Source organism: Carcharodon carcharias, chromosome 1 (genome assembly GCF_017639515.1).
Source record: "Carcharodon carcharias isolate sCarCar2 chromosome 1, sCarCar2.pri, whole genome shotgun sequence".
Classification (NCBI taxonomy): domain Eukaryota; kingdom Metazoa; phylum Chordata; class Chondrichthyes; order Lamniformes; family Lamnidae; genus Carcharodon; species Carcharodon carcharias.
Genome location: NC_054467.1, coordinates 61,452,214 through 61,469,832, shown reverse-complemented (window position 1 = coordinate 61,469,832; position 17,619 = coordinate 61,452,214). Strand labels below are relative to the sequence as shown.

General features: G+C 41.2%; 1 protein-coding gene across 4 annotated transcripts in view; it reads left to right on the top strand.

Moving 5' to 3' along the window:
* Window positions 1–17,619, top strand: part of otud4 (OTU deubiquitinase 4) — a 109,907-nt gene that overhangs the window by 25,269 nt on the left and 67,019 nt on the right. For all 4 annotated transcript variants that reach the window (XM_041186435.1, XM_041186427.1, XM_041186445.1 and 1 more), the window contains 4 exons: window positions 570–720; window positions 6,650–6,716; window positions 10,720–10,840; window positions 10,935–10,999. In XM_041186435.1, coding sequence (XP_041042369.1) covers window positions 570–720; window positions 6,650–6,716; window positions 10,720–10,840; window positions 10,935–10,999 — 404 coding nt within the window. The remainder of the gene's footprint in view (window positions 1–569; window positions 721–6,649; window positions 6,717–10,719; window positions 10,841–10,934; window positions 11,000–17,619) is intronic.

The following is a 17,619-nucleotide window of genomic DNA, read 5'->3' as shown; positions in this document are numbered from 1 at the left end:
TATTGTATTTTTTCCATTTCTAGTTGAATTTTGTCTTATTGTGTTCTACTCCCAAGTTGTTTACCCACAGTTAGTTAGTTTACATAATCTATTTCATTGTTCATAACAAGATCGAACAATCCTTCCATCCTAGTAGTTCTAATATACACACCAGTGCCATTTGAAATCATAATGTTTGCTTCAGGTGCCACCTACTTCATATTGTATGGATTTGGGGAGATACTTGAATTCAAGTTGCAGGCAATATTTACACACAAGAATTGATCATTCATTGAATCTGTGTGAATTCAAAGTTCTGATTTAAGCAGAATCAGCCTATATTGTGCATATCAGGTGCTACAATTCAATTCAGTTAACATTTCAAAGCTGTAGATTTTATATACTGAGAAGGCTCCCACATGAAAGAAAATTGGTTTAGCTCAAAGTTGTGGGGATTGATCTGACTAACTTTGGCAGGGTCATCATCACTGGTGGGCGTAATCATAGAAAAATCGCTGGGGTCTCATCCCATGAATTTTTAGGGCCAGTGTGTATAGAAGTGTAAACTTGAACCTTGTTTTATTTTGCAGCCATTCTGTATGAAATGCTTTACCAGAATGTATTCAAGGTTGATGTTGCTGCAATAATGCCTGCAATGCTGGATGCAAACAGCGAAGTAAATGAGGAACACCTCAATGCCAGTGAAGATTCCAATTCTGATACAGAAATAGTAATGTTTGGGTAAGCAGTCAAATTGAATACAGATTTTACAGGACAAATGTAGAAATTTTAAACAAAGAATAGGTTCAGGGGAAGTCAAAAATAGGGACACAGTCAGATATACAATACCTGAAAATTTTACCAAACCTTTTTACCAGAGAAAAATCAATACCATGGCCTGCATCTGCAGCATTTTTTGAATGAAAATCAATATTCTCAATTGCACTCTGGTTGATCCTGTGAAGGCATTGAACCCAGGTGGTGGAAAATAGTTGATGATGATCTCTACTTCTTTCTTTCTGCCCCTCTCTCTTGCTCTGTCGCACACTGCTGCTCTCTCTCATTCATGCACGCACACGTGTACGCTGCCAGTGTGCATCTTCCCTTGCGATACTGCCTGTGTTTCTGGAGTGAAGTACACATGTCAAACCTTGTTTTGTCTAGTTTTTCAGTACAGAAAAAGATCCACTAGACCATCCCAAATAGCTGTGATGTCTAATGGATCACATTGCAAACTCCTCCCCACTTGCCTGGAGCCATTTAATCTCCCGGGAGAGGCGAAAAGCCTCACGCTGATCCCTGTGCTGGTTCCTAACATTAATCCCTTCATAAGCTTTTTTAAAAGAAACAGGGAAGAAGTAGGCTTGCTGAATGTGGGACCAGTTGAGGGTCTGAACCTGATGCTACACAGGCTGCAAAAGTGCTAAATAAGATTTTTGTCCCAGTTTTAACCATGGAGGAAACAGGTAACTAATTAGATCTGGAAAAGAAACTGAGTGAGGTAGGCTGTGACACTATTCACATTATGACCAGCATGGTTGCAGGACAGCTGTACAAACCTAAGGCGCATAAGTCTCGGGCTGGATAAAATGTATTCAAGGATCTGTAAGGAATAAAGGAAAGAAATTTCAGGAACACTGGCACAAATCTTGCAGAAATCATTGAATGCTACAGTGACTGGAGAAAGAAAGATGTTATTCGTGCTTTTCAAAAGGCATTTTGATTTTCAAAAGGCATTTTGATTTTCAAAAGGCATTTGTTCCAGTGCCATGCAACAGACTTGAGAAAAATTCTAGGTCACAGAATAAAAGGGAAAGTAGGCACTTGGATAAGAAATTGACTGAGTGACAGGAAAAGAGAGTAGTGACAAATGATTGTTTTTCAGATTGGAAGAAGGTTGGTAGTGGAGTTCCTCAGGGGTCAGTGTTGGGACCCTTGCTTTTCCTGTTACATATTAATGACCTAGACTGTGGTGTTCAGGCAGGGCATGATTTCAAAATTTGTAGATGATAAGATTGGGAATGTTGTCAACTGTGATGGAGATAGTCTTGAACTTCAAAAGGACATAGAAATGTTGGTGAATTGGGCAGGCAAGTGGCAGATGAAGTTCAATACAAAGAAGTGTGAGGTGATTCGTTTTGGCAGGAAAGATATGGTGAGACAGTATAAAATAAAGGGAGAGCCTCTAAAGGAAGTGCAGGAACAGAGGGACTTTGGTGTATAAGTACATAGGTCATTGTAAAAGGCAGGGCATGTTGAGAGAGCAGATAATAAAGAATGGAGGGTTTATTAATAGGGACATTGAGTACAAGAGTAAGGAGGTCATGTTGAATTTGTATAAGACACTAGTTAGGCCTCATCTGGAGTACTGTGTCCAGTTCTGAGCACCAGACTTGAGGAAGGATGTGAAGGCATTGGAGAGAGTACAGGGGAGATTCACAAGAATGATTCCGGGGATGAAGAACTGTCGCAATGGGGATAGATTGGAGAGGTTGGTACTGTTTTCCTTGGAGAAAATAAGGTTGAGAGGAGACTTGATAGAGTTATTCAAGATCTTGAGGGGTATGGACAGTGTAAATAGTGAGAAATTGTTCCCACTCAAGAGCACACTAAGAGCTGGAGGGCAGATTCAAAATAATTGTCAAAAGGAGTAAATGTGATGTGAGGAAAAATTTTTCACCCAGAGGGTAATTGGAGTCTGGAACAAACTTCCTGAAAGTGTGGTGGAGGCAGATTAGATTAAGGTATTCAAAAGGGAATTGGATTGCTACCTGAAAAGAGAGAATGTGTGAGGTTACAGGGATAAGGCAAGGGAAGTGGGACTGGGTGGAATGCTCTTTCGGAGAGCCAGTGCAGACTCAGTGGGCCAAACGTACTGTTATACTGCGCTTTTCAGCAGGTCACAAAACTAATCCCGGAAGCTACAGACCAGTGAGTTTGAGATTAATTTTTGGTAAGATTATGGAAAACGTTATTAATAACTAAGTTCATGTAGCAGCTGGATAGAAATAAGATCAAAAAAGGTGAAAAATATGGCTTCAAGAAGAGGTCTTGCTAAACCAACTTAATGGTTTTCTTTGAGGGTTTGACAAATGAGTTTGATAGGTGTAAGGTACTGGGTGCGGTGTACTTGGATCTCAGTAAGATCTTTGATACAGTTCTCCAGAAAGTCGAGAACTAAAAATAAAGCAGAAATCAGTGGAAATATTTTACGATGAAAGCATAGTGAGTTGACTGAGGGTACTGTTAAGGGATTGTCATCAATCTGTGAGAATGTTATCACTGGATCTAGGAGTCACAAGCACAGTGATTAAATTTGCAGATAATACAAAGCTACTGAAGGTTGTAGAGTCCAAGGGCAGAATTTGTCCCTCGTCGGGCAAGCATGCACCTGACCCAACCAAGAGTAAAATAGTGCGTGATGCCGCTGGGCGAGCATCCTGACATCATTGCACACATTCGCAATATTTCACTCAGCAAGTGCTACAAGAGGCGGCAGCGCACCTGCCAACAGTTAAGAGGCCCATTAAGGCCATTAATTAATTAAATCTGATTTTTCGCTGCTTGTCCAACCGTTCAGTTGGTGGGTGGGCGAAAAGGCCAGGTGGCCTTTTAGAGTTTTGAAGAAACCTCATCCACAGGCAGGACGAGGTTTCTGACGTTAATCAGAAATAAAACTATAATGTTCAAATCTCGTTTATAACACGTCCCTGCTCATGTGACAGAGTCTGTGCCTTCAGGGAGCTTTCAGCGTGTGTACCTGTGCGCATGTGCAAACCTCCGCGCTCACTCTCCTCCCGCCCCCAACCCAGCAGCGCTGAGCATTGCAGTGTGCGATTCACGCTGGCTGGCCGTTAATTTGTCAGGCAGCATGAAATCACACTCGGGGCCCGGTTGCGGCTGTGTTTGATTTCGCGGCCGTTCCCAGGCCTGCTCAACAAGGCAAAAATCCTGCCCCAAAGCTGAACAGGGGAAATTACAGGAGGATTTGAGTATAATTGGGAATTGGACAGGCAGTTGGCAGACCAGATTCAATGTAGAGAGAAGCCAAGTGCTTCACACGGGAACAAAAATTCAAAGAAAGGATTATTATTTAAATGGAAAGAAAATAAGGTGCATAAAAACTAAGAAATCTGAGGGCCATGATTGACAAATTGAAGCTATTGCAGCAATTCTCAGTGGCAGTAGGTAGAGAAAACAGTGGGTTGCCACAATATAAAAAAAATTGCATATTTTAAAAGAATACAGAAGAGCAGCCAGAATGATTGCAGGGATGAAGGAGTTGAATTATGAGGAACAATTATGTAAAATGAACATTTACTGGACAAGAAAAAGTTTAGAGATGATAAATTTGCTGTTTTGAGGATTTTAAAGTTACGAGCTAATGTGATATTATAAGCTCTATCGCCATGTCTAAAGTAATAGAACCAGAGGACACAGTCAGTGCTTAGATGGTAAATTCAAAACAAATCCACGGAGATAATATTTCAGTGTGCAAGTGGTCGATTTATGGAACAAGCTTCCTAGGGAGATATTGGAAGCATGGTGGAAGAGTGGATTTATTCAAATATTTTCGAAAAGAAACCTATCTAATTTGTAACGTTTTTGAATATCCATGGTAAGTGTAATGTGATTGGGCAGTGACTTTACTAGTGTCAGCCGTACCTCAGTTGATAGCATTCTGGTCACTGAGCCACGAGGTTCTGAATTCAATTCCTGCTGCAGGACTTACACCCAAAAGACAAGGCTGACACTCTGATGCAGTGCTGAGGGAGCATTGCACTGTCAGAGTTGCTGTCTTTTGGTGAGACATTAAACTGAGGCCCCACTTGCCTAACTGGGTGGATGCAGAAATTCCCAAGCCATTTTCTCAAAGAAGAGCAGTGGAGTTATCCCTGGTGTCCTGGGGAGTATTTATCCCTCAACCAACATCACTAAAACAGATTATCTGGTCACTGTCATGTTGCTCTTTGTGGGACTGTGTTGTGCACATCTTGGCTGCTGAGTTCCACACATTACCACTGTGACTGCACTTCATTGGCTGTAAAATTACTTTTGAGACATTTGGTGGCTATGAAAAGCGCTATATAAATGCAAGTCTGTCTGTCTTTCCTTGGACCCATGGTTCCCAAAGCTCTTTCCAGTGGATTTTCCTTGAATCATGCCTGAATCTGTTGTGAACTAATTGATATAGAGGGAATGCTGTAATTGGTCAACGATTCCATATTGTTATATCTTGTGGCTACCAGGGTGATCCCAGTGAGTTTGATGGACTTCAGTTTTTTTTCATTTAGCAATCTTCTGTTTAAATTCACTGACTGCAACTTTCTACCTCGAGGCATAAGGCCAGTTCTGAATCCAGTGAAGCAGATTATCATTAATTTCACAACACTGTCTCTTATAGAGAAACCTCTTGAGGTACTTTATTGAAAGCTTTCTGAAAATCCAAGTAGACAATGGGTTACAGTTCAGTTAATCTCGCATCCTGGGATCTACCACTGCAGAAAAACAATAAACTGTTTGGACTCCAGAAGTTTTAAAATCAATGTGCCCATGTTAGTTGGACTTAATCTGAGTTCTTTTTAAAAAGAGATTAAGAGGACTGTGCTAATCCTTGGCTTTACCCATTTTTAGGTTTAGACTTTCAGTATTTGTTTGCTTTCTTACTTTCCATTGCCGTACATCGATCTTTATCTTTTCCTTGGTCTGTTTTGCCTGAAAGCATCATTTAATGTTGCTCTCACTTTTTCTCAGACTTGTACCTGCTCTATGCCTATGTCATTCTTGTTTTTTAGTTAAAAACTAGGCAGACAGTGAATAAAACAAAAGCATGGTTGATTTAAGAAATGACTATTGAACATGCTGATGATATCATTAAGATCTAATTATGCTTTCAATAAATCCCTCTTAATTGATAGTGAAGCATGCTTGCCTGTTTTGCATTATATGGATTACCAATAGGAATGTAAGGAGATTTCAAAACTGATGTACAAAAATACCCTGCACATATTTTTAAAAATGTCCTGCACACAGCTAGAGACGATGACTTGCTATTTACAGTTCATTCCTTCAGTGTTGGTGTCCTGTACAGAAAAATTATTAAACCACATTTCTCACAGAGCGGTTACCATAGTGATCATTATTTCAACCTTGTTAATCTGTGAGTTTTAGTCAGAAAAGACCAGTATCCATGACAGCTCATTAGGAACTATCACCTGCGGATGCTGTTAATGGACAAGAACATCCTGACCCGTGGTAGGTGGTAACTAGGAAGTTAATTAGATTCTCATACTTGTTTTTTTAGCTGTCTTGGTTCCTTGCAAGAGTTTTAACCCAATTATTGTTTTGGAAGTTAATGTTAATTTAAAAACTAATCTGATTATTTGTCCTAGTGGTGGGGATGTTAATATATCCAGCATTTTACATTACAGTATCCCCATGTGAAAGTTAATCTCATGTGGAAGAGTGAACATTTAAGCATTGTGCTAAAACATTTGCTTAGAAGGTTTAATTTCTTTTGAAACTGTAAAGGGTTAAGTTTAAATTATAATGTTTCTCAGGTCATTTTGGTGAATTTTCTTTGCAATTTTGCTGCTGTCTTATTGCTGCTTTAAAACATGTATTATTCTAGCATGTTCATACTTTAATATCCTTTTACAATCTTTAACAGGGGCAAAACTGCTAATGAGGGTGACATGAATGGATTCAAGCTCCAGTCATGTAATAAAGCCCAGAAGGTAATGCTTAATTTATGTAATATTGTAAACTTTGATATATGGTATTACAAGTTTAATGTTTTCCTGAAAGATAGCACCTCCATCAATTCAGCACTCCCTCAGTATTACGTTGAAACATTGACACAAATTTATGTGCACAAATCTACGATGATGCCTGAAGTCATTACCTCCTAACTCAGTGGTGTGAATGTTATTGCTTGAGCCAAACTGACACTTGAATACACACTGAATTGGCTTAAACCAAATAGATGCTTTTTTAACAGCACAAATCTATTGCTCATTACTGATGGAGCACATTCAAATCATACCACTTAGTAAATACAATCAAACATCATTATTACAAAATTGGCAACAGTGAAGTCATACTTGTTAAGGTCCTTAATGTTTGGAATTGCTGCCTGAAGAAGCAAATGAGATGTATAATGACTTTATTTGTAATAATTGGTTCCACTGTATAGCCAATTTATAGGAAAATTTACTCTACGAAAGCTTTTTTAAAGCTGTAACATTAAGGGGATTATTTTTTGGCAAGCCCACAGACTCCACCAATCCCAGACATAAAGCTCTAATCCTCCTTTAGCTTACTTTTGGACAATATAACATTTTCTGACACAATTATATCGTGGTTAGCAGAGAATTCTTTTTAGCTTAGACTATCTATATCTCATTTGTTTTCTTTTCACCTTTGTGGGGGCGCAGATCCTTGCTAGGTACCTTTCTATATTTCTATCATTGTCTTGGCTGAGACGGCTAACTTGGAGAAATGAGGGATCAAGCCCAGGACCTGTCTCCATCTAAATTTCTGTGACTTACTAGCCTTAACTGTAACTTGCTTGTGTCGTGGAAAATTTGAGGATCCGTGATGTCATGTGCCACAGAGTAGTAGGAAATGAGTTTGCATCTGAGGTCTCCCCAAATGAAGTGGGGTTTTAACATTCTGACACGCTGGAAGCAGAGGGACCTGGTAGTGCGCAGGAAACCCACAAGTCCAAATTTCCCTGATTGCCTGACTGGAAGCCAAGCCTGACAGCAAACGCTCCAGAGGAGGCCAAATTACCAATTAGGCCTGATTCCCTGATCCAAGGGTTTGGGGGGGAGCGGTTTGGTGTGGTTGAGTTGATGGTGTTCTCAAAGGGGCTTTGATTCCTGACCCCATGTGGAGGTGCTTTGATGGATCAGAGATAAAAGGAAGTACTCCTGTTCCCCCTGGCCCACAGGCTGTGCTGTGAAGGCACTTAACCTTTTTTCTGAGGCTGTCCTCACTTTGCTGCAACTGCCAGGTTTCTCAAGGCCTGAGAAATCTGACCAGCCACGGTTAATGTTGAAGCTTCTAGCCTCATTAATAGATTTAAAATGCCAGCTTGGGAACAGGTTGGCTGCCTGCCTTTTGTCTCATCTGACTAAAGCCCAGAAGCTTGTGGGTTGGCATTAGTTTCCTGAAGCACTTGCCTTTTTTTCTGCCAATCCACCCACTCACCTGTGTTAAAATTCATCCTGATGAGTCCATATAGTAAAGTACTGCAGAGCAGAGGCCAAACACCCCTTGACAAGGAAGGGAAGTGGGTTAGAGAACAGCGTGTCACTTCCCTGGGCTTTTCTGCACAAGCAGCTGGTTATAGCGTAGCATTGATGGAAATTCTTGGGTTAGAAAACCAAGGTAGGAGAAACATTTGGAATTTGTTACCACATGGAGCAACTGAGGCAATTAACATAGGTACATTTAAGGGGAAGTTAGTTAAGTACATGATGGAAAAAGAAATAGTAGAATATGCTGATAGGGTGCAGTGAAATAGGGTAGGGAAGGTTCATGTGGAGCATCAATACTGGCATGTGACAGTTGGCCTGAATGGCCTGTTTCTGTGCTGTTAAATCGATGTAAAAATAAGTTTTTTTTTAAATTAATTCATGGGATGTGGGCGTCGCTGGCTAGGCCAACATTTATTGCCCATCCCTAATTGCCCTTGAGAAGATGGTGGTGAGCTGCCTTCTTGAACCACTGCAATCCATGTGGTGTAGATCCACCCACAGTGCTGTTAGGGAAGGATTTCCAGGATTTTGACCCAGCAACAGTGAAGGAAGGGCGATATTTTCCAAGTCAGGATGATGAGTGGCTTGGAGGGAAGTTTACATCTGTCTGCTGCCCTTTATCTTCCTAGATGGTAGTGGTCATGGGTTTGGAAAGGAGCTGTCTAAGGAGGCTTGGTGAGTTGCTGCAGTGCATCTTGTAGATGGTACACACTATTGCCCCTGTATGTCAGTGGTGGAGCGAGTGAATATTTGTAGATAGGGTGCCAATCAAGTGGGCTACTTTGTCCTGGAGGCTGTCAAGCTTCTTGAGTGTAGTTGGAGCTGCACTCATCCAGGCAAGTGGAGAGTATTCCATCACACTCCTGACTTGGGCGTTGTAGATGGTGGACAGGCCTAGGGGAGATGGGATTTGAGTTACTCGCTGCCGGTTTCCTAACTTCATACCTGCTCTTGTAGCCACAGTATTTATATGGCTAGTCTGGTTCAATTTCTGGTCAATGGTAACCCCTAGGATGGTGATAGTGAGGGATTCAGCTTTGGTAATGCCAATAAATGTCAAGGGACAATGGTTAGATTCTCTCTCTTGTTGGAGATGGTTATTTCCTGGCACTTGTGTGGCAAGAATGTTACTTGCCACTTGTCAGCCCAAGCCTGGACATTGTCCAGGTCTTGCTACATTTGGACATGGACTGCTTCACTATCTGAGAAATCGCGAATGATGCTGAACACTGTACAATCATCAGCGAACATCCCCACTTCTGACCTTATGATGGAAGGAAGGTTATTGATGAAGCAGCTGAAGATGATAGGGCCTAGGACGCTACCCTGAGGAACTCCTGCAGTGATACCCTGGAACTAAGATGGTTGACCTCCAGCAACCGCAACCTTTGTGCTAAGTATGACTCTGTTATGGCACAGCAGATGGTAAATGCTAAGCTGTTCAAATCCCAGAGGGAAACTTGAAGCAGCTGTCACAACTATTTGCATTTGTATTTATTTTGAGGTGCGGACTTTGAATTCAGTAAAAAGAAGGCCACCGAGGCTTAGAGGGTTTTTACAAAACTGAATTAAACATTTATTAATAAAATAAATAATGTTAAGCACATACATAGGTCTATAAATTACTACTATAATAACTCCTAGCTCTCCTAATTAATCTAAAACTCAGTTACACCTCCATTAAGGCAACAGTAAAAACGCATAGATTTTAAAAGAGCCGGGTAAAGTAACTTGATAGCCTGAACAGTTGAATTCAAAGTGAGTTTTCTTAACTTAAGTCCTTGCAGACAGCAGTTTGGGCACAGAGGCTGGGGGCTTAACAAAATTGTTAGATCTTAGAATGCCTTTCCTTACACATAGCCTTCTCTCCTTTATACATATTTTCCCCTTTGAATGCAAATTCCCATTGTTTCACTATGTCTTTGGACTTTACCCTTCTAATATTAAAAATCAATCATAGTACCAATTTTACCACTTATCTTTGGGAAAAATAAACACACTGTTTCTTAACAACTTCTGACTAGGTGAAACATTTCACCCCCTCTTTTGAATTCAAACTAGTCTGGTTTATTTAAAAATGCAAATGATCACTTTACACCTCACATTCTAAAACTTCGGCCATGTTTACCTACTTAGCATTTCAAACCTAGTTTCCCATCTGATGCATCAAGGCACCCAGACCAGCTGTCTAATTCAATTAAAACCCACACGCATACACGCGCGCATACACAAGCAGACCCATAGACACATACTATTTCTACTTTACCATAAATTCCAATAACATTATGAAAATTATTATATTTTCCTGACACTCCAGTATTAAATACCAGCTGTTGTGTATAACTGGTGGCCTATCTAATACTGTCTATTTGTGCCACTGCCCCCAAGATAAATATTTATCCCTACATGTTTTAATGTTCAAGCAAATCTTTAAAATATTTCAAACTTTTGTGTTTATCATCTCTTGTGTTCTCAGAAACAGCAAATGAAAAGTGAAAGCTCTGCTCACATCACCTTTCCTAGAAAGGTCCTCCAAGCACTCAATCCAAATGTTTACAGAAATATTGAGTATGAAGTTTGGCTGAAATCAGAACAAGGTGTGTGGCTTGTATTACTTGCAACCGTTTGATTCTGAGTTGGCTATTTCACACATTGCTGCTTTTAAATATTTATGTTTAAACTACTTTTCAGCTCAGCAGAAGAGAGATTATTCTATTGCTGCTGGAATGCAGTACACTGTTGGGGACAAATGTAAGGTAAGCATTGGTGCATAATGTTTGTTTTTTGATGTTTCAATTTTGAATTAAGAATTCTGGTGATTTTTTTTTGTGTGTGTGCACAAAACTTGCTGTTTGTTCTTGGCCTTTTGAGAAGGGCCAAAGGAGAGGATTGGTACTGAAAGAGCAGAAGATGAGGGATAGGAGTTTGGGCTGAAATCTGAAACTCAACCCCAAAAATGCCCTGGTTGCTGCAGGAAAAGGCTCAAGCTGCAGGCCTGAAAATATGTTCGGAAGGTGTGGAGATGAAGTTGTAATCTCAAAACATGCTTGGAGGAGGATGGGGTCATTTGCAGAAGATTATGGTATAGGCCTGAAATATGCCCACATATTTCAGGTAAAAGATCAGGCCTCAGTCCAGGAACTTGCTCAACAGGGGTAAGGGGTAGGGAATTGTGGTGTTTTCGCCATGGCCTAGAAATGGACACAAGGCCCTCAGCACACACAGCAGGAGGGCAATGGAGTATACCAGAGTGGATTTAAAGAAACACCTATTTGAGGGTGGGGGTTGAAGAAATAATACTAATTAGGGTGTCATAACAAACACTTGCTTCAAGAGGAGAGATGGTAGCATAGTGTTAATGTCACTGGACTAACGGCCTGGGCTAATGTTCTGAGGATAGTGGTTCAAATCCCACCATGACAGCTCAATTGATTAATTGTAAGCTAGTCTGAATAATGATGCAATGAAATTATCAAATGTCAAAAAACCCAGCTGTTTCACTGATTCCCTTTAGGGAAGGAAATCTATTTTTATCTGATCTAACCTACATGTGACTGTAGACCCACAGCACCCTCTGAAATGACCTTGCATGCTGCTCGGTTCAAGGGCAATTAGGGATGGGCAATAAATGTGACCCTTGACAGGCCCACATCCCAATAAAGAATAAAAGGAAGTACACAACAAGTTACTTGTCTAATTGATAGGCCTTTGGTTGGTGGATGTTCCTGCTGAGCCAACCTCCTGAGCAATGGGAAAAATGCATTAAATATTCCAATGGACACTTCATTTGGCTTTGTTTAAAAGCCGGAAATGTTGCAATGCTTAACCACAGTGCCATCTACCAGTGTAACAAGTACTGTGTGGGTTGTTTCAATCTATATTTCATTTATATTTTCAAACTATCCTGTCTTCCTTGTGCCAGGCCAGTCAGAAAATATTATAAAAGCAAAATATTCCAGATGCTGGAAATCTAGAACAAAAACAAAAATACCTGGAAAAACTCAGCAGGTCTGACAGCATCTGTGGAGAGGGATACAGTTGATGTTTCGAGTCCGTATGACCCTTCATCAGAACTAAGGCATATAGAAATGAGATTAAAAACAAGCTGGTAGAAGGGGGTGGCACAGGAGAGCTCGATGGGGGCCAGTGAAAGGTGGAGGCCAAGAAGAGACTGCCAAAGATGTCATAGACAAAAGGACAAAGCGGTGTTGACGGTGGTGATATTATATAAGGGATTTGCTAATGGGGACATTAAGGGAAGCAAGCTAGTGGCAGATGGCCATTGTGTGGGTGGGGTGGGGAGAAGGGATTGAAATGGGCTAAAAGGTAGAGATGAACTATTGGATCGAAATACATTTAAAAATAGGAGGGAAAAGGGAAAAACAGTTCTAAAAAAATTATAAATTATTGGAAAAAGGGGGATCGGAAAAGGGGTGGGGATGGAGGAGAGAGTTCATGATCTGAAATTGTTGAACTCAATATTATGTCTGGAAGACTGTTAACTGCCTATTTGGAAGATGAGGTGCTGTTCCTCCAGTTTGCGTAGAGCTTCACTGGAACATAGCAGCAGGCCAAGGACAGACATGTGGGCATGAGAGCAGGGTGGTGTGTTGAACTGGCAAGCGACAGGAAGGTCTGGGTCTTGCTAACAGACAGACCGAAGGTGTTCCACAAAGCGGTGACCCAGTCTGCGTTTGGCCTCTCCAATGTAGAGGAGACTGCATTGGGAGCAGCGAATGCAGTAGACTAAATTGAGAGAAGTGCAAGTGAAATGCTGCTTCACTTGAAAGGAGTATTTGGGCGCTTGGACAGTGAGGAGGGGGGAATTAAAGGGGCAGGTGTTGTACCTTCTGCGGTTGCATGGGAAGGTGCCATGGGAAGGGGTTGAGGTGTAGGGGGTGATGGAGGAGTGGACCAGGGTGTCCCGGAGTGAACGATCCCTGCGGAAAGCGCTTCACTTGCACTTCCCTCAGTTTATCCCTTCCCCTATCACTGGCGCCCTATCGAGCTCTCCTGTCCCACCCCCTTCTAACAGCTTATATTTCATTTCATTTCATTTCTATATGTCTTAGTTCTGATGAAGGGTCACATGGACTCAAAACATCAACTTTATCCCTCTCCGCAGATGCTGTCAGAACTGAGTTTTTCCAGTCAGAAAATATATTAAATTTCTGGTAGCTATAGGTATCTGCATGCGTCTGAGCCATGTGTGCCTTTTTGTGGGATATGTGGAATATTTTTTCCAGTTCAACTCAGAACCCTTTTTCTGGCATGTTGTTAACTACATTGGTGCAGTTCCCTGCTCTTGTCTTGAACTGGAAAATTTCATTGACTTTGCTTCCAATTTGAACCCTTCCCTTCCCTGATGTCTTTGTCTTGGTTTCTGGCGATAGGCTATCAACCAATATTCATTAGAAGATCATTGACTCTTACAGCTACTTTGCAACACTTCCTCACACCCAACTTCTTGATAGGACTTCATCCAATTCTCCCAATTTCCCTGTCTCTGTCACATCTGTTCTAATGATGCAACAATCCATTTTGGTGCTTTTGAATGTCCTCCTTTTTCCTTCAGCTGAAGATTTCTCCTCCACCCACAGCCCCATGGTTGTTGATAGGGCCTGCAGCTGTTCTCGCCCCTTCCCCTCCTAGGACCATGATAGGGGTCCCCTTGTTCTCACCTTCTACCCCACCAGCCTCTGTATTCAACGGATCATTCTCTGCCATTTTCACTTCCAGCATGATGCCACCATTAAACACATTTTCCTTTCCCACACTTGCAACATTCTGGGAGAACCGTTCACTCCACGATATTCTGCACCAATCTTCAGTCACCCCCAACAGCCACTCCTCTTCCTACCCTTGCTGACTTTTCCCAGTTCTAATAAAAGGTCATAGGCCGAAATGTTAACTCTGTTTCTCTCTCCACAGATGTTACAGACCTGCTGAGTATTTCCAGCATTTTCTGCTTTTATTTCAGATTTCCAGCATCTGCATTATTTTACTTTCGTATTAATGTTCACTTCCTTACCTTTCAGTTTTTATTTTTCTGATTTTTGTCTCCCCCATCCTGCTTCTATCTCTTTCTCTTAATCTGTTACTCTCACGTATACTACTTTTTGCATCTGTCTGTTTTTCTTTCCTTTCGGATTAGATTGCTGATGATGTGGTTTGGTGACGGGAAGGAGCTATTGAATATTACAGGCTACTTTCAGCGTTGGAGTTGTAGGGGAAAATGTAACTGTCTGTGACTCCCTTTCTATACCCTCTTCCTCCAATTACTTGAGCTTTCTCCCACAACCTCATTACCAGCCCATCCTCTACTCCTTCACTTTTCCTGTTACTTACTGACCTTCATACCACCCTCAAATACCTATCACTATTACTGCCTCGTTTTCTTTGAACAATCCACTGGACTGTTGTCCCCAATCCTCCCCCTTGTTCCACTGTCACTTACTTCATCCATAACACTCTCTCCGGTCTTCCACAGACCCAGTCATCGAGCCCGGGGTGGGTCCTGAGAAGCCAGAGCCCTTTTCAGTTTTGACTAGTTTCCCTCCTACACTACCTCATTACAATTTCCCTAAAGAGGGCTTTGTTTGCATTCTGAATGCAACTCATTTTAAAAATCAAATTAAAATAAAGCTACCCTTCTACTTTTCTCTCAGAAATTCTCACCTTCTCAAAGGCAATTAGGGATGGGCAATAAATGCTGGCATAGCCAGAGATGCCCACATCCCATGAATGAATAAATAAAATTGGCATCTCTGTCTCACAGGTATAAGCCAGTAGCTTTGACTTTTTTCTGTCAACAAAACACAGGTAGAGATAACCAAGTGGCTTCAAACTTCAGCTTGTGTTCTTTGAAAATTGAAGTAACATTAAGTGAAGAAATCTCCCTCTCTCCCTTCTCAGCGCAATGCACTTAAAAAAAAACTGCAACAAGTGTGGAATTGGGCACTCGTATTTTTGTCAAACGTGCACACAGCTGCTTTTTCTTTAAGAACACTCCATATAAAGCTTACCTCTGTAAAGCTTTGACGTTTATCTCTTGTTTATCAAAATTATTTGAAGACAATCTCATGTAAGGAACTGTTGGGAGGTAAACAGAAACATCCCAGAAGTAAGGTTAACTAAACAGTGCTAATGAATCCTGTGAAATTAGGTACATTGCAAATGCTCAAATTGCACAATCCAAATTCAGCTCACAGTATCACAGGCCATTTTTGGGTTTTGTGTTTTTGTGTGTTTCATGCACAAGAACACCCAGATCCCTCTGTGGTGTACTTTTTTGGAATCTCTCCATTTAAGTAATAGTCTGCCATTTGATTCTTCCTACCAAAGTGCATGACCTCACACTTTCCTACATTAAACTCCATCTGCCAAGTTTTTGCTCACTCACTCAACCTGCCTGTATCCCTTGCAGATTCCTTATGCCCTAATCACAGAATGCCTTCCCTTCTGGAAATCCAAATACACTACATCTACTGGTTCCCCGTTATCAACTCTGCTTGTTATATCCTCAAGGACTCTAGCAAATTTGCGAAACATGATTTACCTTTCATAAAACCATGTTGACTCTGATTTGCGTTAAGCTTTAAATGTCCTGCTATTTCTTCCTTAAGAATGGACTCTTGCATTTTCCCAATGACAGATGTTAGGCTGCCTGACCTATAGTTTCCTGCTTTTTGTCTCCCTCCCCCCCTTGAACAGGGGCGTCACATTAGCGGTTTTCCAATCCGCTGGGACCCTCCCAGAAACCAGTGAGTTCTGGAATATTTTGGCCAATGTCTCCACTATCTCTGCAGCCACTTCCTTTAAAACCCTTGGATGCAGGCCATCAGGTCCTGGTGACTTGTCTGCTTTTAGTCCCATTAGTTTGTCAAATACTTTGTCCCTCGCGATAGAAACTGTTACAAGATCTTTCCTCCCATTAGCTCCTTGCTTACTGATATCTTTGGGATGTTTCAAGTGTCTCCCAGTGAAGACCAATGCAAAATATTGGTTTAAATTATCTGCCATTTCCCTATTCCTCATTACCGATTCTCCAGTCGTATCCTCCAAGGGTCCCACGCTCACTTTGGCCACTCTCTTTTTATATACCTGTAATAGCTCTTGCTGTTTGTTTTTATATTTGCCAATTTACTTTCATAATCAGTTTTCTCCCTCTTTATTAGCTTTTTAGTCATCCGCTGCTGGTTCCTAAAAACAAATTCCCAATCCCCTGGCCTTTCACTAGTTTTCGCTGCTTTGTATGCCTTAGTTTTTGATTGGATACCCTCCTTGACCACCTTTGTTAACCATGGGTGGTTCATCCCTCTAATCTAGTCCTCAGTTTTGACCTGGATAAATTTTTGCAGAGCGTTATGAAATATCTGCTTAAATGTCTGCCACTGCTTATCAACTGACATTCCCCTTAATCTATTTTCCCAGCTCGCTTTAGACAACTCCTTCTTCATACCTCTGTAATTGCCCTTATTTAAGTTGAGGACACTGGTGTGGGAGCAGAGTTGCTCGCCCTCGAACTGAATTTGAAATTCTACCATGTTGTGATTGCAACCCCCTAGAGGACTCTTAACTCTTTCCTATTAATTCTTCCTCATTACACATTACTAGATCTAAAATAGCCTGTTCCTGAGTCAGTTCTGCAATGTATTGCTCTACGAAATAGTCTCTGATGCACTCTCTGCATTCGTCTTCCACTTTACTCATGCCAATCATGATTTGTCCAGTCAAGATGCAGATTAGAATCACCCATGACAACTGTAGCGCCCTTCTTACACGCCTCCATTATTTGTCGATTTATAATTTGTCCTACAATGAGGCAGTTCCTCAGGGGCCTATAGACGACTCCCACCCATGATTTCTTCCCCTTCCTATTCTTCATTTCTACCCAAACTGATTCCACATCATGGTCTATTGCATCTATATCACTACTCACAACTGCAGTCATCACTTCCTTTATTAACAAAGATAAGCCACCTCCCTTTTTGCCTATTTTTCCGGAACATTGAATACCCTTAATTCCCACTCTTGGTCACCCTGCAACCACATCTCTGTAATAGCTATCAAGTTGTATTCATTTATTTCTATTTGTACTGTCAATTTGTCTATCTTGTTACAAATGCTGCGTGCATTCAGATAAAGAGCCTTAAGCTTGACTTTTTACCATTTTTGCTCATTCTGGTTCTGACTTCTGCACTTTTCTGCTTATATTTTCTGCCCCTTCCTGTCTGCCTCTTCACTACCCCATACCTCTGATCTCTCGTTTCTTTTTGATTTTTTAAACTTCCTTTCATTTGAACTCTCCCCCCGCAACTAATTAGTTTAAAGTCCTATCTACAACCCTAGTTATACTATTCGCTAGGACACTGGT